The sequence below is a fragment of the Salmo salar genome, chromosome 04, assembly GCF_965601325.2.
Source record: "Salmo salar chromosome 04, fSalSal1, whole genome shotgun sequence".
NCBI lineage: Eukaryota > Metazoa > Chordata > Actinopteri > Salmoniformes > Salmonidae > Salmo > Salmo salar.
The window spans coordinates 53807027-53834782 of record NC_138294.1 but is presented as its reverse complement, the minus strand read 5'-3'; the positions used below and the strand labels follow the sequence as shown (position 1 = coordinate 53834782).

Sequence of the window (27756 nt, the reverse complement as noted above, 5' to 3'; positions counted from 1 at the left end):
AAAGACAGAGGTAGGCTAGAGTTCTCGTGAGCTGTCAGACCGCCTGTGAGGAAATGTCTGAGGCAGCCTCAGTGATTAAAGACTCAGACAGGCTGGGTAGAGTGCATGGTCCCAGGTTATCAATAGCATAGCCTTGTGAGGGGTCAGCCTCTGAGCCTAAGAAATATTCACCCTTGGGACAGCTGGACCTAGCAGGGGCACGTGTGAGGGGGCATTTCTCTTTTTCTAGAGCACGTCAAAAGAGACCATATATAGAGTCTATGAGGTGTGAGGTCTGACAGAAGGAAGACATTTAATCACAATGATTTTCACTGTCCGCTATGTATAGCGCCACTAAATGTAGATGTTATCTGGAGTTGTTATCAGACACTTTGCTTTTAACAAGCTGGATAAATACAGCAAATTTTGGTCATATGAAGAGCTTCATTCCAAAACGGTATATATCCACTTTCAGAAACGTTGTCAAATTAGCATTAATTGTCTAAAGAAATTCTGAAAGAAATGTGTTTTTTCACTATCTAATCATGGCATACGTGCCAGACATGTGTTTGTTTAAAATCTATCAGTTGATGGTTTCATTTCAAAAAGATAAATAGTCATGTTTTTTTGCAAAATACTATATATCCGCCTCACTCTCAGAGAAATAAGTACTGCTAGGTTTTACACAATCAAATGTAACAAATATCTACATTTTGTGACATCAATATAATTATTATTTTAATAATTCAATACAGTCATATTTGATCTGTTTGTAAAACATTTATATTTGACATTTTAGTCATTTAGCAGATGCTCTTATCCAGAGCGATTTATAGTAAATGCAACAAAAAAAAAAGAAAAGTTAGATCTATTAATTAAAAATCGGAGAACAGTAATATTTTACACACACGAAAGTACCCATAAGCAATAATATCTGATGAAAAAACACAAACGTGAAAGAACTGTGGATATAGCGTTTTGGAAATAAACTCTTCATATGGTTAGCATTCATACTGTGCCTTTCAAAGTGCAGATTTGCAGTGTACCATATGTGTTCTCTGTTGACTTATCTGACCATACAATTTGATGCTTAAAGGGGTATGATTTCATCCCTACAATGAACCGAGGTCAGTTTAACCAAACATGGTTTTGTCTCTTTCAGTGAAAGTAAATATAACTGCTTCTGTTTGGAAGGATGTCCTCTACTGAATTTACAACCACCACAGACTGTGAGATTCCTGTCAGCCTGTCAACAATGACACAGTACGTGCCAGTCAATCCCAACCATAACAAAGAAGGGAGGGTCCACCTTTTTCCATTTTCTGATGCTCTCCCACCCCCACACAGCCACAGGACTTGGAACACTTCACCTTTCAACTCCAACCCCCCCACCCCATACACACATCCCCCTTTAGTGATAGCAAAGTCACTCCCTTCACAGTGAATTATATTTAGAACCATACCACGCAAGACTTAAAACCCCCCCCCCCCCCCCCCCCCCCCCCCCCTCCATTGGACTACTTACACGCCACTCAGTCGTAAAGAAACACCACTTTAGCAGTGGGCTTTATAATTCTCTACAGGGAGTGAGTGCTCTCATCCTAGCTAACTGACAGTGAAAAAGGGTTCTTACAGAGGTCCTATTGGTGGTTACTTTTACAGGACACATTTATGGGGCGTAAGTAAGCAGATTCAACAAGAGCTAAAAACTTGTCGAAACCATTTGTAGACAAGATAGCTTAACATTAGAAGTCTAGTGTCATCACTATCCAAGGACATGGTCTTGCCGGGAACAGGATTACCACGGTATAGACTGTGATGGATAGCGACCTAAGCGGAGACGCCACCACTGGATCTGCAATTTCACTGGAGATGAGCATCATGGGAAGGTGGGTCTTGACACACTGTGTCTATAAAAGTTTCAACTGAAGAAACGTACATTGTAAAATCATGTTTATTAGTGGTCCCTGCAGTCATACTGCAAGAGGCCAGTAATTATGTAATTTCACTGTATCATAATAAAGTGTGTATTACAATTCCAAAAGCAGGTTGGTCAATATTAGTCTCTGAATTTCTGAAATGGTTCAACTTCAAACTGTAATTAGGGAAGACAACCATTTCAGTGTAGTTGCAGTGCAGTCTACTAACCAGGCCAGTGTTGTTATAAAATATGATTTACTGTGTAATAAGAGCAGAATTTAACAGATGAAGTCAGAGATGATTAGATCATGGACTATGATGAATGTAAACAGACAAGTCTTAGATTGAGAAAAGTTATTGGCCATCCACATGTACACTGTCATGAAAGGCTATTAGGTAACAGCAGCTTCGTTTATTTTATCATTTTAAAATCCCTATGGGAAACTCATCTGGGAACCTGACCGCAACTTCCAGAGGCAAGTTCAACTTGCATCAATGACTAGGTGTGTTTACTAAAGTATCCACTCAACCCCTGGGAATGTACCATTAATCTATATCTAGGCAGAGGAGAGTTGCAACCTGCCGTGTGTGTCAGTATGTGTGTCTTGGAGCTCCTCCATCTGATCTTCAGTTTACACTGCCTGGCAGTAAGCTACAGTGGCCAGGCCACCACCTGCTCCAGGGCATACTCTCTGGGTAGTGGGTACAGTCAGTACTTAGTCTTCATACAATAGACATTCATACATGATATTTGTATTACTAAAATGACAGGCAGGGGACTATTCACTTCTGGGACTATTAACAGGATCAGTATGAGATACATATACTGGTCTATAACCTTTTAAATGGGAGACAACCTATTTCTATGATCTATTCCTGATATGCTATCACATACTGTATACACTAAATACAACATATAAAGTAGCCTACAATTAAGTACAACGAGTGTGATGAATATACAGGTAACTGCCAAAATGAAGGAAACACAAGTAAATGAGGGTTCTGGTGGCTCTGTTATGGTGTGGGGTGCTTTTTCCTGGCATGGTTTAGGTCTGCTCAACCCCTTAGAGGGCAAGGTAAACACCAATAAATACACAGATATTCTGAATGATCGCCTATGGAGAATAATTTCTATCTTGATGGGAGTGACGAGTGGTCACTGAATGGTTTGATGAGCATGAAAATGATGTAAACCATATGCCATAGCCGTCTCAGTCATCAGATCTCAACCCAATTGTGGGAGATTCTGGAGCGACACCTGAGACAGCGTTTTCCACCACCATTAACAAAACACCAAATTATGGGATTTCTCGTGGAAGGACGGTGTCACATCCCTCCAATAGAGTTCCAGACACTTGTAGAATCTATGCCACGGCGCATTGAAGCTGTTCTGGCGGCTCGTGGTGCCCCAACGCCCTATTTAGACACTTTATGTTGGTGTTTCCTTTATTTTGGCAGTTACCTGTACATCATCCATTCATACATCGTGCTCATATCTCACCTATAATGAATAAAATTACATTGGTAAGGCTGCAAACTTTCCAAAATTCCCAGAAATTCTGGTTGAAAGATTCCCGGAATAAAGTGACAAAAAACAGGAAATCCGAAATCCTCCAACCAGGATTTCTGGAAACCTGGGAATTTGGGGAAAGTTACCAGAATTTTGCAACCTAAGATAGTGGTCTGCTTGATGGGAGGTTTCTCCTCAAGGAAACAGGTGTTACTTTAAGGGTGGATATCCTGCTGTTGCTTGGGGTGTGTTCATTAAATCAAACATGCTAATAAAAACAGAGGAACTTTGAGGAAATGTATATATCTCAGGATAATGAAGGGAAAACCCCAAAATATGCATACACACCACCCTGAGCTTTTCTACAAGACATTTCACAAGCATATGGCAATAACCCAGGAACATGACCAACATTACACTATTTTTCATGTTTTTCAGAACTTCTCACATTTTGGGGAAATGTTGAGGATTAGGGCTCCAGCTTGTGAAAAATAAATTGTGTGGAAATGACAAGGCCATAGGTTGGTAATGAGTCAAAGTCTGGACATTACTTTCTCTTCAGATAAATTATGGCAAATTATTACCAGGAAGCACCAATCTCACGTATTAGTTGGTCTCTGCATGGTGCATAGACCAAATTAAGGTATTGACACATGTTGTCATGCTAGAAGAAACAGAACCACATAAAGTTGAAGCAGAACCTCATATATGATAGTGAATCCGGTTAATTTACAGAAACCCTCTCAAACAAATAAAAAAAAACTGCACCTCAGCCAAAAACTAGAAACAAATTATTGAGTTGGAAAGGTCTGTATAGCCACAGTAAAAAGATTTGGCTCTTATCTTCAAATTCATGAGTTTACAACAAAATACATTACAAATGAAAATGCATCACGTAGGTACTTTTATTATGCCACCCTAGGTGTAATGATATAGCAATGGCGAGGCATTTTTCTCAAGCTCTCCAAGTTACTATGCAACGGTTTTCAATGCAATTGTGATGTTTGTCTCTTATGCAGTGCATTAGTTTGTATGTTTTTATTCTGATTGCAGGTTCCTGTTTTGGATCTCTCTGTAGGACTGAGCCTATGAGTGAGCCACTATGGGGGACTGGAACTTGTTGGGCAAGCTGTTGGAGAGTGCCCAGGAACACTCCACTGTAGTGGGCAAGGTCTGGCTGACCGTGCTCTTCATCTTCAGGATCCTGGTGTTGGGAGCTGCAGCTGAGAAGGTGTGGGGTGACGAGCAGTCTGGCTTCACCTGCGACACCAAGCAGCCTGGTTGTCAGAATGTCTGCTATGACAAGACTTTCCCCATCTCTCACATCCGCTTCTGGGTGCTGCAGATCATCTTCGTGTCCACGCCCACTCTGATCTACCTGGGCCACATCCTGCACCTGGTGCGCATGGAGGAGAAACAGAAGCAGAAGGAGAAAGACTTGGCTGCGCAGCTGGCCATCCACAATGACAAGCAGCAGCTGCTGCCCGACACTAAGCCCAAAAAGCCCCCAGTCCGGGACGATCAGGGCCGCATCCGCCTGCGTGGGGTCCTGCTGCGCACCTATGTCTTCAACATCATCTTCAAGACCCTGTTTGAGGTGGGATTTATCGTAGCTCAGTACCTGCTGTATGGGTTTGAGCTGAAGCCACTGTACACCTGTAACCGCTCACCCTGCCCCAACGTGGTGAACTGCTACATCTCCAGGCCCACAGAAAAGACAATCTTCATCCTCTTCATGCTGGCAGTGGCGTTCATCTCGCTGCTACTGAATCTAGTCGAGATGTATCACCTGGGGTTCACCAAGTGCCGCCAGGGCCTCCGGTATAGACGTGCCCAGTCCACATTTGAGGCAGGGTACAAGGCCCCCAGCGAGGCAGTAGTGCCCTTTGTCCCGAACTATAACTACTTCCCCAGGCACCACCCAGCCCCTGAGCCCTACCATGCAGACGAGTACATCTTGACTGAGCCTGACACTGCCTACCACCCCTACAGCAGCAAAGTGGCTTACAAGCAGAACAGAGACAACCTGGCCGTAGAGAGGAACAGTAAACCAGAAGGGGGTGACACCACAGAAAATAAAGGTTCCAGTTCTGCTCCGGGGTCGCCTGCAGAGAACCAACGACGACCAAGTCGATCCAGCAAGCACAGCAATAATAAGACCAGACTAGACGATCTAAAGATCTGAGGGACAGTTATGGCTTATTTCCACCACAGGGTTTTATACAGTGGCTTGGCCTACAGATCTAAACTTTTGTGTTTCCACCTGAGGTGGCAGAAAAAAAGTATTGGGCCTTGGACCTAATCTGACTTGGTGCCAGAATTGGAACCCGAGTGGCTGTCGGAGATGCATTAAAGCTGGAATTCTTAATGGTGAAACTGCCACGGCTGTTTGTGATATTACAACAAAGAAGTTACTGCAAACAACAAACTCTGTTTTTTCCCCTTCTGACATCATTGCACACATGATAGCACATCAGCATATGTATTGGAATTTTTTGGACAATTTCCCTAGTATAAAACCAGGGTGTATACACAACACAGGTATCAGTCAAAACGCAGCATTAGCCCATTTCCACACCCTAAACATCACCCTGTACCAAAGTAGACAATGTGCCTTTCATAGAAAACATTGTATCAGGAGAGCAAGGTTAGGGAAGGAACAATATTGAAGATAATCTTGTCTCCTCTCGTGACATTCTCTACAAGAATGGAGTCATGTCTGCCTTATCTTAAAAAAGAAATGTACACCAGATTTTACTTGAATAACAAACATTTTAAAGATAACATTTGATGGGTGAAAACAAAAACTTAAAGCAGGATAAAATCACATTTGTCAGGGGCCAGTAACTAAAACCTTTTGTAGAGGCTTAGGATCATTTTGTTTACTTGTTCGAAGTAGTTCGTTCACATTAAACATTTTACTCCTGAAAACAGAACTTCCCCAACTGAAAAACATCAGATGTTTGAGGCATTGACTCAATGCTGTGTCCTATGTGCAGTGCTACAAGCAGAGGTGGGCTCATGTTCTACTTTAGTTGTGTTACTGTACAGAGCAATCCCATGGCCAGCAGACAAGACCCAAGTATGAGGTAAAGGGTACTCCCTGGACAAGTGCCATACCTCTATCTGGAGAGGTTTGCCAGGGAGTCTCAAAGAGAGAGGCCAATCGAACTCCAAAGCTTCATTAATTAGTTAGGGCATAAAAATAGCAACAGTTGGAGGTTTTCTCCCATTAGCCAAACATTTGCCATGTAGAGTATAATATTCCAAAGTGTTCAAGGTAAGTTGTTTTATGAACCCTTAATATGCTGATTATTCTGACAAAGCAAATGCTTGTCTGTTTCATATCACTGCGTAATCCTTTGGCAGACCACATACCAGAAAGAGTTTACATGTGTCTGTAAGATACAGAACACATTTAATTGATTTTACAACCATGAATAATGAATTGTATTTTTATGAAAGAATTTGTACAAGACATTCTCAATTCTATATGCATCCTTTAATTAGAAAAAGACAGAAAATAAACATTATAGTACATATTCAACTTTTCTCAAGACATTCAGGACTGAAAATGCATTAAAACATACTATTTTGTCAATTAAAGACAACACAATCTAAGCAGGATTAAAATGAAGTAAATAAAAAACTATTCTATCACGATGTTAGGCTTATTTTGTTTAAATGAATGGTTATGATTGATACAATAAAAAATGATTAAATGAGGGGCAATATACACTACATGTCCAAAAGTATGTGCACTCTTCTGGGAAGGCTTTCCACTAGATTTTGGAACATTGCTGCAGGGACTTGCTTCCATTCAGCCACAAGAGCATTAGTGAGGTCGGGCACTGATGTTGGGCAATTAGGCCTGGCTCGCAGTCGGCATTTGCCACAAAGTTGGAAGCACAGAATCGTCTCTAACGTCATTGTATGCTGTAGCATTAAGATTTCCCTTCACTGGAACTAAGGGGCCTAGTCCGAACCACAAAAAACAGCCTCAGACCATTTTTACTCCTCCACCAAAGTTTACAGTTAGTACTATGCATTCAGGGAGGTAGCTTTCTCGAGGCATCCAACAAACCCAGATTTGTCCATCAGACTGCCAGATGGTGAGTCCAATGGCTGCAAGCTTTACATCACTCCAGCCGACGCTCAGGATTGCGGATGGTGATCTTAGGCTTGTGTGCAGCTGCTTGGTCATGGAAACCCATTTCATGAAGCTACTGATAAACAGTTATTGTGCTGACTTTGCTTCCAGAGGCAGTTTGGAACTCGGTAGGGAGTGTTGCAACAGAGGACAGACTATTTTTACATGCTTCAGCACACGGTGGTCCTGTTCTGTGAGCTTGTGTGGCCTACCACTTCGCGGCTGAGTCGTTGCTGCGCCTAGATGTTTTCACTTCCTTATAACAGCACTTACAGTTGACCGGGGCAGCTCTAGCAGGGCATAAATTTGATGAACTGACTTGTTGGAAAGCTGGCATCCTATGACAGTGCCATGTTGAAAGTCACTGAGCTCTTCAGTAAGGCCATTCTACAGTCAATGTTTGTCTATGGAGATTGCATGGCGGTGTGCTCAATTTTATACTCCGGTCAGCAACAAGTGTGGCTGAAATATCCCAATACACTAATTTGAAGGGGTATTCACATACTTTTGGACATGTAGTGTATATACATTACCTATGAAGTAAAAAGTGGGCCATTACTATGAGCTTCTCGATACTGTACATGTGAACATCTGGTAGCAATAAATGGTTCTCCCCTCACTGGCCACATGGTAAACACAGATTTAAAGTGTTTAAGTTGAAAATGATTGCTTATATAGGGTCCTATGTGGCTCAGTTGGTAGAATATGACGCTTGCAACACCAGGGTTGTGGGTTCGATTCCCACCGGGGACCAGTACTAAAAAAGTAAGACGAACGTATACACTCACTACTGTAAAGCCACTCTAGATAAGAGCGTCTGCTAAATAACGAACACGTAAATATCATCACTATCTGAACATTAAGCTTTTGAATGAAACAAAATCCAGTGAGGCTGGCGTAGGGGGTGAAATGCAGTATCAATTAAATGGATTTGTGAACTAAAGTACTTCTATAATACAGCTGTTCTGTACACTTCATAAAAAAAAAACAAATGTATGAGTTTTCAATACGAACAACAGACAAGAAGTCTCAACCAGTTGTCGTTGACAGTGCCCAAAGTACTTGAGCATTCAAAATAGATTACCTGAACTGACGGAGGTATACTACAGTGATATTAAGTTTCTGTACATACACTAACTGTACAAAACATTAGGAACACCTGTTCTTTCCATAAAATAGACTGGCCAGGTGAAGTCCACTTCAATCAGTGTAGATGAAGGGGAGGAGACAGGTTAAAGAAGGATTTGAAAGCCTTGTGACAATGTGCCATTCTGGTGGTGCATGGGCAAGACAAAAGTTTGAAGTGCCATTGAACAGGTTATGGTAGTAGGTGCCAGGCCAACCGGTTTGAGTGTGTCAAGAACTGCAACGGTGCTGGGTTTTTCACACTCAACAGTTTCCCATGTGTCAAGAATGGTTCACCAGCCAAAGACATCCAGCCAACTCGACACAACTGTGGGAGGCATTGGAGTCAACATGGCTAGCATCCCTGTGGAACGCTTTCGACACCTTGTAGAGTCCATGCCCAGGCAATTTGAGGCGGTTCTGGGAACATAGGTTGGGGGAGGGGTGCAACTCAATATTAGGAAGGTGTTCCTAATGTTTTGTGCACTCAGTGTATAATGGTAATTCTATGGGGGGGAAATGCTCACTGAACTATTTGTGTAGGGGTGATATAGAAAAAAACATGGAACAAAAATGCATTGTAGTTATGCTTGTCATCCCTTGTGCTAGCGGCTTCCATGTCAGCAATGTACACTATATAAACTTGTTGTGCAATCTATCAGTGCGGCTGTCAGTCCATGTCTTCCTGTGCTGGGTGCTCATCATAGACATCCTTGACAGCCAGGATCCTGTTGAGCATAATTCCCAGCCTGCCCTTGTCCATGGGGACGTCAGAGTACCAGCGAGAACTCTCGGCCATACATGTGCCCTCTGGCTGCAGGTAGAATGCACTGCAGCTGCTCCGCACACCATCAGAGCTGTAAGAACACAAAGACAGACACCATATGTGAATCTAAAAAAGAAAACTGTACCGTTTTATTTATTCATTCCAATCAATATTCCCTCTAACGGGCACCGAGCAAATTTTAGGTCTTGTGAGCGGAAACTTGAATGTTGTGAGAATTTTGTGCAACTTCCGGCACGTTTACAGTGAACACTGAGGCGGCAGGTAGCCTAGTGGTTAGAGCGTTGGACTAGAAGGTTGCAAGATCGAATCCCCGAGCTGACAAGGTAAAAATCTGTCGTTCTGCCCCTGAACAAGGCACTGTTCCTAGGCCGTCATTGAAAATAAGAATTTGTTCTTAACTGACTTGCCTAGTTAAACAATAGGCTATAGCCAATAGGCTATTGTGGCTATTTGATCATAATGTAGGCCTACCAACAAAACCAATGGCGCAAATCCCATATTTTCACATGGAAATAGCTTTTGATTTCTACGATATAGCCTACAGTAGCCTATATGTGGTTTTTCAATGCAGGCATACATTGCATGAGACAAGAGTATATTATGAAGGGCTTGACATTAAAATATTTTTTTCTTGGTCTGTAACACCATGGGCCAAATTAATTGCATAGTATTATGCAAGAAACCACTTTACAAAATACAATTCATTATTACTACCATACAGAAAATTAGACAATTGGCTTATTTGCATATTCAAGCCTGTCTCAAAATAAAACACTGTCACTAATTATGACAAAAGCTTTTTACCTGACTGGCTTTTCAAAGACAGCTTGAAGTATAGCCTATGCCTACACGTTTTGTGCTGACCTATACTTATCTAGAACTGGGCTAATAACTCGCTAACTTGCAAAGAATATATCAACAAATGCGCACATACACAGCTCTGATCTGAAAAGTGCATTCACTCCCGGGTGATTGAAAAAACACTCATGGGCTAACCCGCAATATAATTTTACTCCTTTGCGCTCCGGCTCTACCTACAACAAAATCAGACTCAATCTTGCAAAATTAGATTTTTGGGGTTTGTTGCATATAATGTTGATTCAATCACAATCTCATTTCTTCTGCACGGCAGTCCTGGTGGTGGTGCGCGGCCACCCGCAGCTTAAAGGGAACATTGTAGTCAATGAATCAAACAAATTCCAAATCTTTGACAGCCAGGGACAGTCCAAGGCCTTTAACTGGCATTTTAAACCCTGCTTTGCATACCTGGACAGTCCATATTGCTTACCATTTGGAGAGGTAGAACTCAAAGAATTTGACGGGGCATCTGAGAGGGTTCATCCGGTTCTCTTGTTGCTCCAGCTCAGAAGGCTCATCCCGTTTCCTCTTTCCCAAGCCGACCTCTGTGTGTGAACAGAACAGAGTACAGGCTCACTTCACTGTCTGACCCCTGGGCCTTTAGTTTATCAATTGGCTTCAGTTAGAGTTAGGGCTATGTTAAACTGATGAAGAGGATGGCCGGACAGTTACGGGGATCAGTGTTGAGGTTTCTGATGAAAATAACTTCATTTTTTATAAATCTATGTCACTGTCATACTTATAAAAAGGTTAATAAAAGGAATATTATTTTGCACTGGACAAGGTCTTTCCTAAAAAGACCAGGGTACTTGTCATGTCATGAATTTGCCTAAGGTCAGAAATACACATGATTTATTCAACGTTGATGTATGGACTTTATTTATTGTGCAGCTACATCTAAAACACGTTACAGACATTCAGTCAGATTCTCTAGTATCATGTTGCATGACTGAGTTGCTCCACAGCTACATTAAGCTTCCTGGTTTTCCCTTGGCAAACAGTGTTCTAAGACACATACCACAGTGTTCTAAGATACCATCGTACACCTCCTATGCTGAGAGCAGCTCTTCAAAAGAACTCCATTCTGTGGTATAAATAGCTGTCAGACACACTGAAAATAGCAGTATGACTGAATCAACCGGGGGGAGAGACCAACATCCTTCTCCTACATCAACAGCTGCCTCACATATTTGTAATATTTAAGACAAGCACCCATAGAACAACTGTCAACAGGTGACAGAATGTCACTAAAAGCTTTTTTTAATTAGTATTTTGTCCATCAGCATAAAACCGCAAAAGTAGTGCCAAACGGATCAATTTCAAACTGACCTACGAAGCCCCTGAGAATCTAGCTAGTGACATTGATATGCAGAGAATGATGGTCGGGTTCAAAATAAACATACGTTTCAGTCAGAACATGCCAGTAAACATAAAAACACTGAGGAGGATAGAGGTGTGGGTCTAGGCTAGCCTATATGTTTTAAATAAACAACTGTCACCAGGCCAATTTCACAGACATTGCAGTGTTCTCTTCCAAGCAGTCCATCTCATTAGCAGCATGTTATTTGATTGGTGGAAGCCAATGCAATGCAGAGGGTTTCAACAGTTCAACTGTTTTTACTCATTTAGCTTCAGGGGAAGCTCTTTGGGGTCAGCAGCACCATGTTGAGGAGTGGTGGTCTCTCCCTATGGAAATTACCCATCTAATTGCACTTTAAAAACACACTTTAGTGATAAGGATAAGAACAACCCAGGCTCTAAGAGTTACTTTAAGACAAAATGTCAACCCATATCATTCCTCAGCAGATAAAAGCTAATGAGTCTACCACATATTGGTCAGGAATACATACAAATTATATGTACACTACTTTGAGGATGTTTTGGAAAATAGCCAAAATTCTTACCAGTCAACTGGACCTCATAACTCTAAACTATACTTGTCTACTCAAAGATTACATTTGAGCTAGTTGCAGTGCCTCCATACCATAGCCCTGGTCAGCCCATTGGAATTCAGCTGAAAGGTGGCACAACTCAAGATGGGTGACCTGCTTCCCCCCCAGATTGGGGTCACGGTCCAAAGGAACTCGATGTCTCAGCGGTTACTGGGAATGACAACTAGCCTATCTTTCAATGGCCTACGAGGCATACTGACACCTCTCATTCACTAGGCTTCTTATACCAAAATAATACACAGAAACCACACTGTAATTGTAAACTCTCTCACCTTTGCTGGTTTTCTTGTGATGTGATTTGGGGTGGTAGCAGACACTAAATGACTTGACCATGCCATGTGGTGTAGACCTCCTCTTGGCCTGGCGCGTGACTGTAGCGAAGGAGAGCTGGAGGTGCTGCTCCACGGTGGTCAGGCCAAAGGACTTGGTGTTGAAGAACATGAGGGTGTTGAGCAGGACGAAGGGTGAGTACACACCCAGCTGTTTACACTCCCACAGGTGCTCCTCCAGGACACGAGACACGAGACCACCTGCATCCCAAACACACAAATACATTACATACACCCCAAATACAACACATACACAATGTGTGAAAAATAACTAGAAACGTTATTATGAACCCACCGTTAGATGGCAGCCATTTGTTGACAATCTTATTCAGCTCCTGGGCAAAGGTGACATATAACTGGTCTGTGAATATATTCACCATCCGGCTGTTTTCGAGGAGATACTGGAAAATAGACAAGACAATTGTGAACAAATGTGTTGGTTGAACACAATGTATAAACAAAATTGACATTGCTAAACAAACAATCACCTTTTCTAAAAAAATGTATTACTTAAGATTTGAATAAGGGTATTTTTAGACAAGTTGTATAGATGAACTACCTGACTGAAACATTGGGACTGACCTGTTGAATACCAAGACATAGGTAAAATATGCTGTCAGGCTTGTAGCACGGTCCTCTGGGATGAACAGTGTCTTGGACAAACTGTGACAAGCCATGGTTCAGTTCCTCAGGACTACACAACAGAAGGTCTAATGGTTTCTCTGTATAGGAGAAACATTTAAAAAGGTGCTTTCGTCAGGATTACATTGAAACGTTACCGCCCGTTTTATTCATTGGAGATCAATCAAACTCACAGCAGAGCCATCAAAGAGCTATCAAACCAGTTAAGAGGTATCTATTAACTCAGCTTTCAGACTACAGCTGAAACGTCTTACGTTTTCTGTCATCAGCGTCTGAGTGCTTGCTTTGGGACCATGACTTCCAGGCTTTGACCCCAAGGGAGCTGTTCAAGCCAGCACCAAGAGGCTGACTGTCCAGGGGATCATGTAAGGTCGTCTCTGGCATAGCCTGACGCTTGGGACCCTGTGACACAAAGCCTATATTAGACATCACAGTGCTATGACCTGTTAAGGGATAATTACTGTAGTTAGTTATTTATATTTTCTTCGGAGTGCATTATTACATACATTCAGCGTCCAGTTTATTAGGTACACTCATTTAGTATCGGGTCGGACACCCCTTTGCCTCCATAACAGTCTGAATTCTTCGGGGCATGGAAACGTTGCTCAATTGGTATCAAGAGACCTAACATGTGCCAGGAAAACATTCCTCACACCATAACACAACCAGCCTGTACTGTTGAGTCCATGGGCCCCATCCTGCGGTGTCATGCTGCTTACGCCAAATCCTGACTGCCATCAGCATGACAACAACAGGAAACGAGATTGGTCTGACCTGACATTTTTTTTCCACTCATGTGCCCACTGCAGCCGACGCGTCTTGTTTTTAGCTGATAGGAGTGGAACCCTGTGTGGTCATCTGTTGCAATAGCCCATCCATGACAAGGATTGACGAGTTGTGCGTTCCGAGATTCCGTTCTGCACACCACTGTTGTACTGCACCGTTATTTGCCTGTTTGTGGCCCACCTGTTAGCTTACACGATTCTAGCCATTCTCCTTCGACACCTCTCATCACCAAGCTGTTTTTGACCACAGGACCGCCGCTGACTGGATGTTTTTTGTTTGTCGCGTGAAAAGCTCAGGAGGCTGGCCTTTTCTGAGACACTAAAACCTGCACGACTGGCACCGACGATCATACCACGCACAAAGCCGCTTTGGTCACTCGTTTTCAATCGAACACTAACTGAATGCCTCAATGCCTGCTTTATTTATTAAGCCACGGCCACGTGACTCACAATCTGTAGGAGCGAACCATTTTCATGAATGGGGTGGTGTCCCCAATAAACTGTACCTAATATATTCTTCAATATTTGCAACGATTATTAAGACGTTGTCTGGTCCAAGAGACCACCAAAACTCAAGAAACAGTAAGTCAACATTTCTCAGTAAATATGTCAAATACTCTTTGAAAATTTCCAAAGACTGTCCATTGGTAAGCAGTCTATCTTGCAGGTTTGGTGACTGTTACATGAGCCGCGTGTTTGGGATCATGCCTGCCTGCTTGTCGCCAGGGATAGATTTACTTTTCAACAACCATTTCACCTTTGGGACCCTGTTGCACCTGTCTAAGAACGTAGAACATGACCACTGGTCTCCGGTAAGTCTGACACCAAGTCATTTGTCATGTTTGTGCCAGCTATTTTCAGATTTCCAGCATACCATGTGATTCCTCTGTCTCTCTCACATAAGTCGAGAATCAACTCTTTTCTGACACTATTTAATGCAATACAAAATTACAGTCAAAGTTAGGTCTAATAAAAGACTGCCAAAACTAAAGGTTTGTCAATTAGGGAGAGGATAATCAAAGTCCTGCCTATGGGACAGGCTGTGTTTATTATACCTTCTGAACAGCGACGTTGGAGCTCTGCTCTGGTGAAGTAGCATGAGGCGGCATCCCACAGTCAAAGAGAAAATCAACATTTGGGTTCAGGTCCAGGGAAGCTAAAGAGCACAAATTAAATGACAAAATATATATCTCAGACATCCCGTTGTTGAGAGTATGTGTGAAATTACAGTGAAAGTTTACACATCGCAGACTGCAAAGCAAATTACACCTTTCATATCATGAAGGTTTAACCTGCCTTTGGTGAGCTCATCTACTGGGTCTTGACCTGGCTCAGTCAGTACATCATCCATATCGACGGCCATGGAGAGGATGTCATCTTGGGATGAAGACTCAAATAAGCTGTAGTCCTTCAGCAATGGGCCTGCTTTCTGATCACTGTCCAGATCTACAGATAAACACAATCATAAAGTTACGATTCTATATAGAACAGCAATAGCGAGTTGACTAAGAAGAGTAAGTGCAGGAGCATTACCAGACAGATCAGAGGAGCCCTTGCCTTTATTCTCCTCTGCTATCATGTCTGCCATGGCCAGAATGTCAGCCTCCAGTGGATCAGACGGGATCTGGAGTTTCAGCTCTTTTATATATTCCACAAGCTTATCGATATGATCCAGTGTGACAGGTAGGAACATGGGGACTGGGAGCTAAGAGAATAAGGAGCAAAACAATAAGCAAACAAATAGGGCAGTCACTCTAGAGAACTATACACTATTGCAGTAGTGCTGAGCGATTAACCGGAATTGCATTTATTTTTTCGGTTTTTAAACAACTAATTGACCGACTCAATTAAATTATTAGAATTCCATTTTTTTTAATTTTTTTTGTGTGAGCTCAGTTCACAGTTCCTCTAGAGATAAATCAGATCCAAGCCCAAACTGTGCGATGCAGTAGGGAGTTGTAGTTTCCAACAGGCTAATATTCTACATAGTTTAGAGCAGAAAACGTTGTAATTAACTACATTGACCATAATCCATTATGCGCCTACTTGGCCGGTCTGTTTCTCTTTTACGCCTGCTACATAAAAGAGAGAAGAATGGGCGACCGAGAGCAGTTGCTTCACGAAGTATCTCAACGTGAACATACATTATCTAAGTGATTGATAGTTGGTATTCAGCAGTCATAAAAGTCAATTACTTTGAACTACTTAAATAGTGATTTTGTCAGACAGCATAGGCAGCAGCTCTACAGAGATGAGATATAAAAATAAAGTCATCAAATAAAACAATTGTAATATACACAACTGAAACATTTTATTAAAGTAATGTGAATAAATTGTTAATAAGTGATACTCAGTAATGGGCAGTCACTACCATAATGGGACATGTTTTATTTGTGTTACAGCATTCAACACACATAATGCATAATGCATTTAATGTTTTTAAAAATATAATAATTGAAACCCGTGATTATTTGTTAATAATCAAAAAGAAACTGAACCGACCTCAAAATCGCTCAGCACTAGTGTGCAGGCATCCATATCGAACAAATTTGGGTGGATACTAAGAGTTACTCTTGTCTAGACTCTAAATGAATGACGATAACCCTAGAGTCAATTTTGCACAATACTCAACAGGACCTAGACAAAACCAACTCACCGGCAGAGGCAGGGCCATTGTCATGGGAGTGTATTGACAGTACATATTCAAAGGCACAGGAACAAACACAGGCACAGGGACTGGCAACATCGCAGGTGGAGACTGCAAGAAATCATCTGAAACAGACAGACAATTTATGAAAACCATGAAGCTGTGTTTTTGCCATTGCTAATTATAATTGTTGTAGGCCTGATTTAACAAAAAAAGCTCTTACTATACAAATAGGGATATTTTGTATAAATAGTATAATATTAAATACAGTATAAGACTAAATCAGTGAGTCCCATAGAGAGACATGGGTTTTTGTTAACCATTACCTGTCTGGGAACTCTGGGACTTCATCTCAGGTTTACATGTGACACCGGTAGTAGTCATCATGGGTTTACACATGGAGGATTTGTTCCTTTGGGAGATAGGTGGAGTGACGGGAGAAGCAGACTTGGCTACAGTTCTTGTCAATACTCTTCCTGTGGCCTAAAATAACAAACATATATATATTTTTTTATCAGAATAGGGACGGTCGCTCAGATTTGACTGAAATTAAGCTAAGTTTTTTTTCAAGCACAATAAATGTGGGGTGGTGAAAGCCATGATTAAATGCATTTAGTTCTCTTTTGGTGGCATTTCCCCCCCACCACCTTTTGGAGCATCGAGTCAAAAAGCACACTTACTTCACTTGTCTTTGTAGCAGCAGGGGGAGGCGTAGAATCTGGGGAATTACCTGTAAACCCAGTAAACATATAGAATTTTAATAGCCAATTACTGAGAGAGACGAACACATGTTTACAATTTCACAAAGGCATTCACTGTAACTTCGTAACACCAAACAATTACAAAGTGTACTTATAAAAATCATTCCCATGTATGGATTGGGTTTATGAAAAATAGTGTGCGTGTTGCGTGTGCATGCGTTTGTGTACATGTAGCACTGTTGAGCAGGCTCTCAGGGCCCTGCTTGGTGTCTAGGTTGGGCTGGTTCTGTTGGCTGTAGAAGAGCAGGAGGCACGGCTCATCACAGTAGTGTTTGATCTCTCCCCTCCAGTGGATGGTCTCCAGGAGCTGCCCTTGACGCTTGCAGGCATGGCACTTTGCTTCCTAGGAGAACAGACACGGCTCAGAACACCCATACATACAGCACACACTGTAGCATGTTAAAAGAGGACACTGCTCACACAATTTCATCGCATATCATGCATATTCTTCTGATTCATTTTTCCCCCATGCATGAACATATTCTGCCAGTTTGCATTCCAAAATCAAGTCTAGAATACCACATACAAATGTACTATGTACAGTGACAGAGTGAACTGAACGCAGCCCGTGTACAAGCAGGCATCTACAACTTATCAGGGCCGGTTATATGGCATTGTGATTGATTAGACATACTTTCAGGGACCACAGGAAGTATTTGCTTTTACAATCTTCGCTGCAGAAGTCCCACGTGTTGCCATCCCGTTCCTCTGTGACCGCCCGTGAGCAGGTCTGAGAACAGTATGTACAAGTTATACAGCACAGGCCCAGTTGTTTAGCAAAGTCTTGCTTGTATAGTAGTATGCAACCTTGGTAAAAAAATAAAATAAAGAGACAAAACACTTATAAGTCTCTGCCTAGACACATAGGAAAGTGTTTCCATGTAAACCAACAATCTATTAAATCTACAAATGCACACAGAAACGCATGCATTATCCTAACCGTCACTGCAGAATGACTTCTCCACCCCAGAGAACTTCATCTTCTCATGCAGAGGTTTCTCTTGCTTGCAGTGCTCACACACAGAAACCACACCATTCAGGCGCTTGTAGTCCTCACAGCACTCCTTACAGCAAAACTGATATATTGAGTCCTGAAAGCAGATGAAATAGAATGGTGCATGTACTTTTTATTTGAGTAGTCTTGATAAAATAAGTGTTCACTAAACCAGCTGTAAGACACATTTTTGCCACAATGTTGAGACTAGTAAATTAATAAAAACACGTATGTACAAGGAATTACCTGCCAATCTAAGATTTCTGGTTTCCCATTGAACATGTTATGACAGGAGACACAGTTGAAGTAGAGGTCTCCATTGGGACTGTTGCGCTGTGAAGAAGCAGTGAGCATATTTGTTAAATTGGGGATTAAACAAGAAAATGAGCAGCAAAGCATTTTAGCCAAGGCAAACAAAACAACATCACAGGACTAGTATCAAAGACAGACTCAAGAATCTCTCAGAGGTTTTGCAAGAACAAAACAAGCCCTAATTCATAGGTTTTTAGGTAGAATAAAGGTGAAAGCTTTCAAAAGGTGACCCTCTCCACATGAAAGCGCTTTAAGATGAGCTTTTATTTTAATGGGCTCCAGAAGTGAGGCGGAGCTCCCCACTGCAGGCGCTTGGTGTGCATTTTAACTAGCATTTTTCTGTTTACAGGCACCTACGGCCAAGCCTGTACATCACACTGTAAATATTAGCCGTTCCTTTTTTAATCACTTTCAGAATCCTTCACCAAAAATCTCCTTTGAATGATTTTTTTTTATTGAACAACTGAGGCATAAAAATGTACGTTTAAAACAAATCCACATAAAATAACAAAATGTTGTATAAGCATCTGGCAGACATGTTTTAATGCAAAAAACATACTTAGAGTAGACATAACTAAACATTGGATGATGCAAATGTAGACTTATTTTGTCTCAACTCTATTCAGGGTATGGGGCTATCCTACCTGAAATGTGCTCCAACAGCTAGGGCTACAGAAGACGTAAATGGTCTCATTTGCTTTACAGTAGTACGGTTCAGAGGGGCTTCTTTTGCAGAAACAGCAAGCTTCACTGGGAACTGGAAAAGAAGATTAGTAATAATGAAGACTAATTCAGTCAGACATCACACCATTCAGATTGTGTAAACAAGCCAAGGAGAGTAGAATGTACCTGTGTCCCCAGAAGTTTTCACTTTATGTGAAGCGATACAGCACAAAGAACAGAAGTGTTTGGTCTTGCCATACTGATCCACTTTAGACAGCATGTCAAAGATCTTACACAGAGTCCTACACCACTGGCACGAGAGCACCTTAGTGTTTTTCTGAAATCAAAAAGACAACACACAGCAGCCATTGAGATCAACACCATATCATTTTCAGGTAGAAATATGCCTATAGTACATTCCTTCACCCACCATCTTATAGAGTCTGAGACAGGAGGAGTTACAGAACCTCCTCTGTTGGCCCTCATGCAGTAGGTACTCGGGCCGGGAGGTGAAGGTGTTGATGTAGGTGCCACAGGCGTCACAGCAGCTGGTCTTCAGGCCCTTGGTGGCCCGGAAACGGTTGAAACAGGCATCACTGCACATGAGGTGAATCACATTGCCCATGGTTACCTCATGGTTGATCTGAGGCAGGAGAGGGAAGAAATGTAGGACAGGCTCAGAGATCATTTCAATCAAATCTAACTTAAAATATCACTTCCCTTGGTGTTTAAAATCAGCCCACCAAAATCTTGTAGCTGGCTATGATTTATTCTGGTGCATGCTCATAGCATACGAAGACCCACAGCAGCACAAATTACAGAATTCCCTCCTCTATAAATCACAGCATGCAATACATCTAGTTAGAAACATACAAGTTGGTTTTCAATTAAGAAATTATCAACACTAAGACAGTGAAATGTGTTTAGGTATTCTTTATTGTCACTTCTGGGAAAAGCCCATATTTTGACAAATACTTCACATCAACACAGGTGGTTGGTGGCCCGCCCTAGATAGACTGAGCTCGGATTGAAGCGTGCAGATCAGATCTCTAACCAGTATTTCTAACACAAAAGGCAACTTTAAAGAATGTATACCATAATCACATCATTGTGTGGTTTTGCAGCGCTTGGCATTAAAAAGTGCTTACTTATTTTGAATACATTTTATTGTACTAATTTACAAATGACTAACAGATGGTGGGGGGGAAACAAACCAGAATAGGTAAGGCTGATGCCAGCTTTTCGATAAATTGTTGCAAGAGTAGAAGCTGCAGTCTTTAGAATAGCTTCAATATAATGTACACACAAAAAAAGCCTACTGCATTTTCAAATCAAAGGCATTGTGGAAGTGTAGTCATCCTGTGTTAAATCATTATCCTACTGTCTACTGGAGTTCCCTCCTACTGAGACTCCCTGCCATGAATGTGTTCAACATGAAGCCAAATCGGCTGGGAGCAGATCATTCAAAATGTTATGGTCAAAGCTTTGGTACCTCACGCATGTGGTTGCACACACTGCATCTTTGGCCAGGGGTACTTGGTTTGAGGGGCTGTTTCAGACCCTTCTCCAGCCGGGCCTCAAACAGGGAAAGACAAGTGTTGTTGCAGAATTCTTGGAAGGATTGTGACTGGCCAACCTGTGCAAGCATGGTGTCCTTACTATTCCCCATGTCCCTAAAAGATAAATTTTGTTGAGATCAAAACAATGTACAAGGTTTACACTTACTTTACTGTGAATCATGAGGAATTGGTTATGGACCCACTGTACTTACTGGAAAGAGAAGCTAAAAATACATTCACTGAATATCTACTGAGAAGCTTACCTTTTACAGAAAGCACAGGGCTTTTTCTTGGGAGCTTTCTTGCCAAAGGAGTTAAGGCAGGTGGAGCTGCAGAAGAGCTGAGGCTGACCCCTGCGCTGGTAGGCTGTCTGTCCACTCTGCAGCATTCCACTGCAGTTGGCACAGAGGACTCTGGTAGGCTGGCGAGGGGGTGGCAGTCGGGGTGGAGGGGGTCCTCCAGACCTTTGGGTGTACCCAGGGGTAGAGGCAGGGCCAGACGGCTTGGGAGCAATGAGCCGGGGGGACAGGGTGTTGTGGCTCCTTTGGGAGGCCCTGGTAGAGCGTCGGAGGCCTGACCGTGCAGGGTCAAAGTCTGTGTCCCTCGGATCGTCAGTTGTATCGTCAGAGTCGCTGTCTGTTAGCTGGTCTGCAGCAGGAGACAATGCATTTAGGGAAACATGATAATCATAAATAGACAAATAGTCATACATAATGAGTTATTGAGACTAAACATAAGCAGCTTGTGAAGTAGTGATGTTTAACCTCCATCAGACGTAATGTTTTTCCTCACTTCTCCACGACGAGGACGGCCTCTCTTTCTCCCCTACAATAAATCAGAGTAAATAAGGTTAATTCACTTACTTTTAAAGAAAATGTCTGCAATGAATGGGAAGTAGTTTTTGTACCGTAGTATTTTGACCACTTTGAGAAACTTTTGGATCTTCAATGGCGACCTCAGTTTCAGGTTGTTCCTCAGCTGAAACAAACACAATCATCAGTAACTAAAGGCTGTTCATGACATAGATATGCAAGCTGTATGTGAACTGTGATGGCTATTTGAAGAAGTGATTGCAAATTATTTCTCAAAAACATGTAATGTAACCTAAATTAAGTTTTACATTTCACTTTATAATTCTCCAACTATTTCTGTGGCACTGTGACTTCTATGTGTGACATTGAGACAAGAGTAATAAAGTAATAATAATAAAGTACTAGGAAGGAGAAAGATCTTACAAACAAATGTTCCTTACTAGTACACATACCTTCACCTGGTGTCAATGGCTGGGCCCAGGATGATAGTGGGGACATACTGCCCCTCACTGGTTGTTCTCTCTCATTCTTTTTCTCTGCTGTGCCTGTGTCTTCTACCTTTGGCACCAATCCAAAGAATGACAAGGCTTCCTCTTTGCCTGGACCATCCTCAGAGTGTGAACCCTCTACACTGACTATAGAAGGCATATTTGGATCAACGTCATCTTGAGAAGGTGCAGAGGGATCTTCCAGTACTATGTCCATTCGCTCCTCTCCCGTCTCCGGCATCGGTGTCCCAGTTACAGTCTGAGTTCCCTCTGTGACCTCCAGCCTGTCTGTCCCTGGCTCAGCGCCCATTTCTGGCCAGGCTTCTGTGTGGCCCTGCCCGCTCCACTCATCCTGACTGAGGCCTGTAGCTGGGCCTGAAAGTTCGGGAAGGTCTGAGGGCCCGGGAAGGTCTGAGGGCCCGGGAAGGTCTGAGGGCCCGGGAAGGTCTGAGGGCCCGGGAAGGACTGTGCGACTGTAAAACTCCTCCACCTGGGCTTTGGACAGTTCCAATGAGTCTGGGTCCCCCAGGATGCTCAGGCTGTCCTGAGTTTTCTGCCTCTCTCTTTCAGATTGGGTGAGAAAGGTTGTCAGCTCATCAAGGTTCTGCTGCTGCCCACTTTGTCCCTCTGTTCCCTGTGAGCTTGAGTAGGTCACATCCATATCAGTCTGTAGGTCCATATCACTCTGTGTAGACAGTAGGTCTACATCAGTCTGAGCAGGCAGCAGGCCCATATTGGTGTGCCCAGAAAACAGGTTCATATCAGTCTGTGTGGATAGAAGGTCTAGGTGCACATTCTCATTGGCCATCTGAAAAGAGCCAGAGGTTTCTGGATGCTCTGAGGGTTCCATACTCTGCACCTACATAAAGAAAACAAAAACACAATGGTTTGATTTCAGTTTCAGATGTCATGTCAATCAAATGTGGTGGTCGCTGGATAAAATTACAGCCATAAGTAGTTTATTGTGGCTCCTCTATTCTTGACAATGAGGTCCCACCAATGAATGCATCTACTTACCTAAGTACATTTGCTAACTAAAGTTCACTACTAGCTAGTTCCACCCATATCAATGTTGCTGCCTTTTGGCGCGCCTCACCTGGCGGCGTCTCCATTTCTGTAATTTAGAATGCTAGTTAGCAAGCTGGCTACCTGGAAATCTATCTAGCTACATGTTAGCCCATTATTTGCTACACATAATGCATCTCAATACTAGCAATACAGTAGACATAGCTTGTTACTCGCAAGGGAGGCGTATGTTTATGACTCTGCAAAGAGACCGGTACTGGCTAAAGTTAGCTAGCTTATAATAGGCTATCTGCTAACGTTACGAAGCTAACGTTTCCTTACGCAATCTAGCCGTCAAACTAATTCACTAGCTGGCTAATTACAATATAGTAACTGTATTACAATATACTAATAATGGTTAAACAAATAATTATAGACTTCAACAATATATGATGAATTTACCTGAAAATATTAAATGTTACTGTAGCTAAAATGATGCATGCAAGCGCCACCAAACTGCGGTCTAGCGTGCGTGCCTTATTGGCTAGTTTCAAGCTACAACTTCTTCTACTATGGCGGCCTGAAAACAAACGTTAGAGGTGCATGCCGCCACCTACTGTACTGGAAGTGTGTGGTCAATCACAGGTTACAGCCTTTAGAATAAAAGTAAACATACATTAAAATGAAATAATACCTAATCCTGTACTACTAAGAAAATAATAAAGAGCCCTACTAACTTCTAACAAACCCTCCCCCATCACCCAAATCCCTTCCAACCCCTCCGTCCAACCTCAATGACCCTTATCAATCTTTGTCTTTCTTCCACGTACTTACAATACAACAGCACATGCTTCATCATTTCATTGACCATGCACTCCAGACACAAACCATTTACATGCTTGCCAACCAGATCACAGGAGGTTGGTGGCACCTTAATTGGGGAGAACGGGCTCATGGTAACGGCTGGAGCAGAGTAAGTGGAATGGTATCAAATACATCAAACACATTGTTTCCATGTGTTTGATGCCATTCCATTAGCGCCGTCCCAGACATTATTATGAACCATCCTCCCCTCAGCAGCCTCCACTGGACCACAAGTTCAATGTACACTGAACAAAAATATAAACTCAACATGTATATAAACTCCCATGTTTCATGAGCTGGAATTAAAGATCCCAGAAATTTCCAAACACACAAAAAGCGTATTTCTCTGAAATGTTTTGCACAAATTTGCTTACATCCCCGTTAGTAAGCATTTCTTCTTTGCCAAAATAATCCATCCACCTGGCAGGTGTGGCATATCAAGAAGCTGATTAAACAGCATGATCATTACAATATGATCATGGACAATCAAAGGACACTCTAAAATGTGCAGTTTTGTCACACAACACAATGCCACAGATGTCTCAAGTTTTGAGGGAGCGTGCAATTGGCATGCTGACTGCAGGAATGTCCACCAGAGCTGTTGCCAGAGAATTTTATGTTTGTTTCTTCATAATAAGCCATCTCCAATGTTGTTTTAGAGAATTTGGCAGTACGTACAACCGGCCTCACAACCGCAGACCACGCCAACCAAGGACCTCCACATCCGGCTTCTTCACCTGGGGCATCGTCTGAGACCAGCCACCCGGACAGCTGATGAAACTGAGGAGTATTTCTGTCAGTAATAAAGCCCTTGTGTGGGGAAATGCCCTCCCAGGCCCACCCATGGCTGTGCCCCTGACCAGTCATGTGAAATCCATAAATTAGGGCCTAATGAATTTCTCTCAATTGACTGATTTCCTTATTTGAACGGTAAGTCATTAAAAACATTGAAATTGTTGCATGTTGCGTTTATATTTTTGTTCAGTAAACAATGGGCGAGTTCGTTTTGTGCCCCGGGTTGGTGGAGATTTCACTTAAGGACCAATGGAATGGTCTAAAATGTGCAAACTCCGCCTAAACGGGGCACCGGGCCATGCATAACGGACTTGCCCACTGTCCCAGGCGCATCTGAGCAAATATCCCCTTCCTAGCAATGACTGGCTGCTTTTAAACAGGCAGCCCAATTCTGATATTTTTTTCCACTAATTGGTCTTTTGACCAATCAGATTAGCTCTGAAAAAGATCTGACGTGATCGGTCAAAAGACAAATTAGTGGAAAAAAATTCTGAATTGGGCTGCCTGTGTAGATGCAGGCTACCCAATGAAGCAAAACATATAAATTAGGTCTATACCTCGTTTAAAGGCCCAGTGCAGTCAAAATGTTGTTTTTATAGGTTTTTTTGTATCATATTGAACAACAGCTGATGAAATGAACACTGTAAAAGAGTGAAAACATTTGATCCGTGTTATTTCCTGATTGAAAATACAATCTACGCTTCACATGGGTGGAGTTTCAGCTTGCTTGGTGACATCACCAGGAGGTAAATAAGTTAATAGACCAATAACAAAGAAAGTTCTAAACCTCTCTGGCAATTAAAGCTAGTTTCCCCACTCAGACCACTCCCAGACAGTCCTAGCAAAATTCTTGCTTTTGTTTCTTTTAGATGATTTTAATGGAAAACTCTTACAGTAAGGTACTTAATTGTTACCCAGAAATTACTTGATATTGCTATAAAACAGCTGCATTGGGCCTTTAAAGCCCTTTTGGCTACTTGGTCTACAATTTAATTCCCTCCCACACCTGAATGGGCTGGGACCCAACAGAAGCCATAGCAATGGAAAGGGGTCTCATCTTTCAATCCATGCAATTATGGCATCTGCAATAGCATGGGCAGGACCATTGATGAGATCTTCATAGTAGTCCTTTCTTCTTCTGTCTTTGAAAAGTGTAAGGCTTATATAGAGTACCACAGTATGAGTCATAATAACTATAAAAACCTAGAGGTCAAACATAGGGGATTTTAGAAACACTTAAAATAAGGACACTTAAAATAAGGTCTGTGTTTCGTGTAGGCTTAACCTGGCGTGATGTTTTGATAACTGTGTTAATCCCTCTAGGACAAGGTGAGCTATCAATAGATTTGCCCGCAAATATTAGTAAGTCACCTTGTCCAAGAGAGATTTACATGGTTATCAAAATGTCACGCCAGGGTAAGCCTACACGAAACACAACCCTTATTTTAAGTGTTTCTAAAATACCCTATGGGAAAAATGAATGGTGGAAAAACGATTGGAACCGTATCCCTGTTTGAGTCCTGAACCAAATCTTGTGATTTATATATTGTGGACACTAGATGGCGTTAAAGCCATTTACAAACCATAGATCCCAATTTGAAGAAGAGAACACTGCTCTGATCATTGGTTGTTGCTCCCAACCAACAGGAATCCCCACCCAGTTGACTACTTTAAAATGGGGGAAGCCTTCAATGGCAACTGCTAAAACAGGTTATATCCTATTTGAGTCCTCTATACATATCTACAGCAGAAACACACTGCCACACCCAGTCTCTCAATTCTCCATAATAGACCTAATACCTCCAATAGTAGATCACTACGATTAGAGTTACCAGAGGATAAACTACACAGTACAGACAAAGAATCTGAGCATAATACAATTCTAATAGGTTGAGCTTCCTCCACCCACTGGAGAGCAATTACCATTGCCAACAGTTCAAAAGAGTATGCAGACAGGCCATATGTTAAGTCTTCTACAGTATTTCTGCAGATCAAACTCAGGAACATAAACTCCTGCTCCCATGTCTCCCACTATCAGGATCCTTGGAACCATCTGTAAAAACTGTTAAGGAAACATAAAAGCTTCTAATTTTCAACCAGTTCACCTATATCACTGATTTCTGACCAAACATTTTGCTATTTTCCACCAAGGTTAAATCAACAACAGGGGTGGCGAGTAACCCCAGAGGGACATCCCCAAGCTACAGCTTTCTCAAAAAATGTGCACCCTGGTCAAGGGTGTCAGACTCATTCCATGGAGGGCCTAGTGTCTGCAGGTTTTCGCTCCTCCCTTATTAAAAAAAACTAAAACCTGCAGACAGGAGGCCCTCCATGGAATGAGTTTGACACCTCTTGCTCTATTTAAGCATAGCCTACTACAGGGGTAGGCATTTCATGTTTTTTATTTAACTGACCTGGAAGACCAGTTGTTGAATTTATTGAACAGATCAATTAGCTCAGTTGGTCAAGTGTGGTGCCTAGGTGGAACAAAATCCTGCAGAACTCCAGGAACAGTGTTTCCTATCTCTGACCTATGACCTGGAGTGGTTCAAATCCATCCTGGCTGTTCTGTTCATTCACTTGGCCTATTTGCAAAACAACTCATTCATTCAAATAAACATATTTCATGTCTAAGACAGACACTCTGATTTTTTTATTATAACTTTATTTCATTTCAAGACGTTTGACATTCACATAGTGTCACTTGTGATAGGCACAGGCAGATCAAAAACGACATAACATTTCAACGGGTTCATTTTCCTCCAGAAAACCCTCCCACAAAAACAGGCAGTACATTGACTGTAGACAGTCACCATATA

At 42.1% G+C, this 27756-nt stretch overlaps 2 protein-coding genes across 5 annotated transcripts; one reads left to right on the top strand and one right to left on the bottom strand.

Annotated features, from left to right (window-relative positions):
- The first annotated feature begins 1519 nt into the window (after positions 1 to 1519).
- LOC106603303 (gap junction alpha-3 protein) lies at positions 1520 to 7072 on the top strand. 2 transcript variants are annotated; one of them, XM_014196814.3, is made up of 2 exons: positions 1520 to 1868; positions 4488 to 7072. In XM_014196814.3, the coding sequence occupies exon 2, from the start codon at positions 4512 to 4514 to the stop codon at positions 5592 to 5594; it is 1083 nt and encodes a 360-aa protein (XP_014052289.1). In that variant the 5' UTR covers positions 1520 to 1868; positions 4488 to 4511; the 3' UTR covers positions 5595 to 7072. The 2 variants fall into 2 exon arrangements, with proteins under 2 accessions (XP_014052289.1, XP_014052288.1); XM_014196813.3 differs by having other exon boundaries at positions 4463 to 7072.
- On the bottom strand, positions 6890 to 23834 carry LOC106603302 (zinc finger MYM-type protein 3). 3 transcript variants are annotated; one of them, XM_082974560.1, is made up of 26 exons: positions 23741 to 23834; positions 23291 to 23387; positions 22238 to 23132; positions 21881 to 21951; positions 21738 to 21798; positions 21237 to 21621; positions 20907 to 21087; positions 19845 to 20057; positions 19601 to 19751; positions 19396 to 19508; positions 18686 to 18772; positions 18386 to 18536; positions 18080 to 18252; positions 17614 to 17788; positions 17365 to 17414; positions 17011 to 17167; positions 16694 to 16809; positions 15571 to 15742; positions 15334 to 15483; positions 15093 to 15193; positions 13507 to 13654; positions 13193 to 13332; positions 12906 to 13011; positions 12554 to 12811; positions 10760 to 10874; positions 6890 to 9541 (listed from the first exon to the last, which is right to left on the bottom strand). In XM_082974560.1, the coding sequence occupies exons 3-26, from the start codon at positions 23121 to 23123 to the stop codon at positions 9355 to 9357; spliced, it is 4347 nt and encodes a 1448-aa protein (XP_082830686.1). In that variant the 5' UTR covers positions 23124 to 23132; positions 23291 to 23387; positions 23741 to 23834; the 3' UTR covers positions 6890 to 9354. The 3 variants fall into 3 exon arrangements, with proteins under 3 accessions (XP_082830686.1, XP_014052285.2, XP_014052287.2); XM_014196810.3 differs by lacking the exon at positions 23291 to 23387; XM_014196812.3 differs by lacking the exon at positions 23291 to 23387 and having other exon boundaries at positions 15595 to 15742.
- Between the last annotated feature and the right edge of the window lie 3922 nt (positions 23835 to 27756).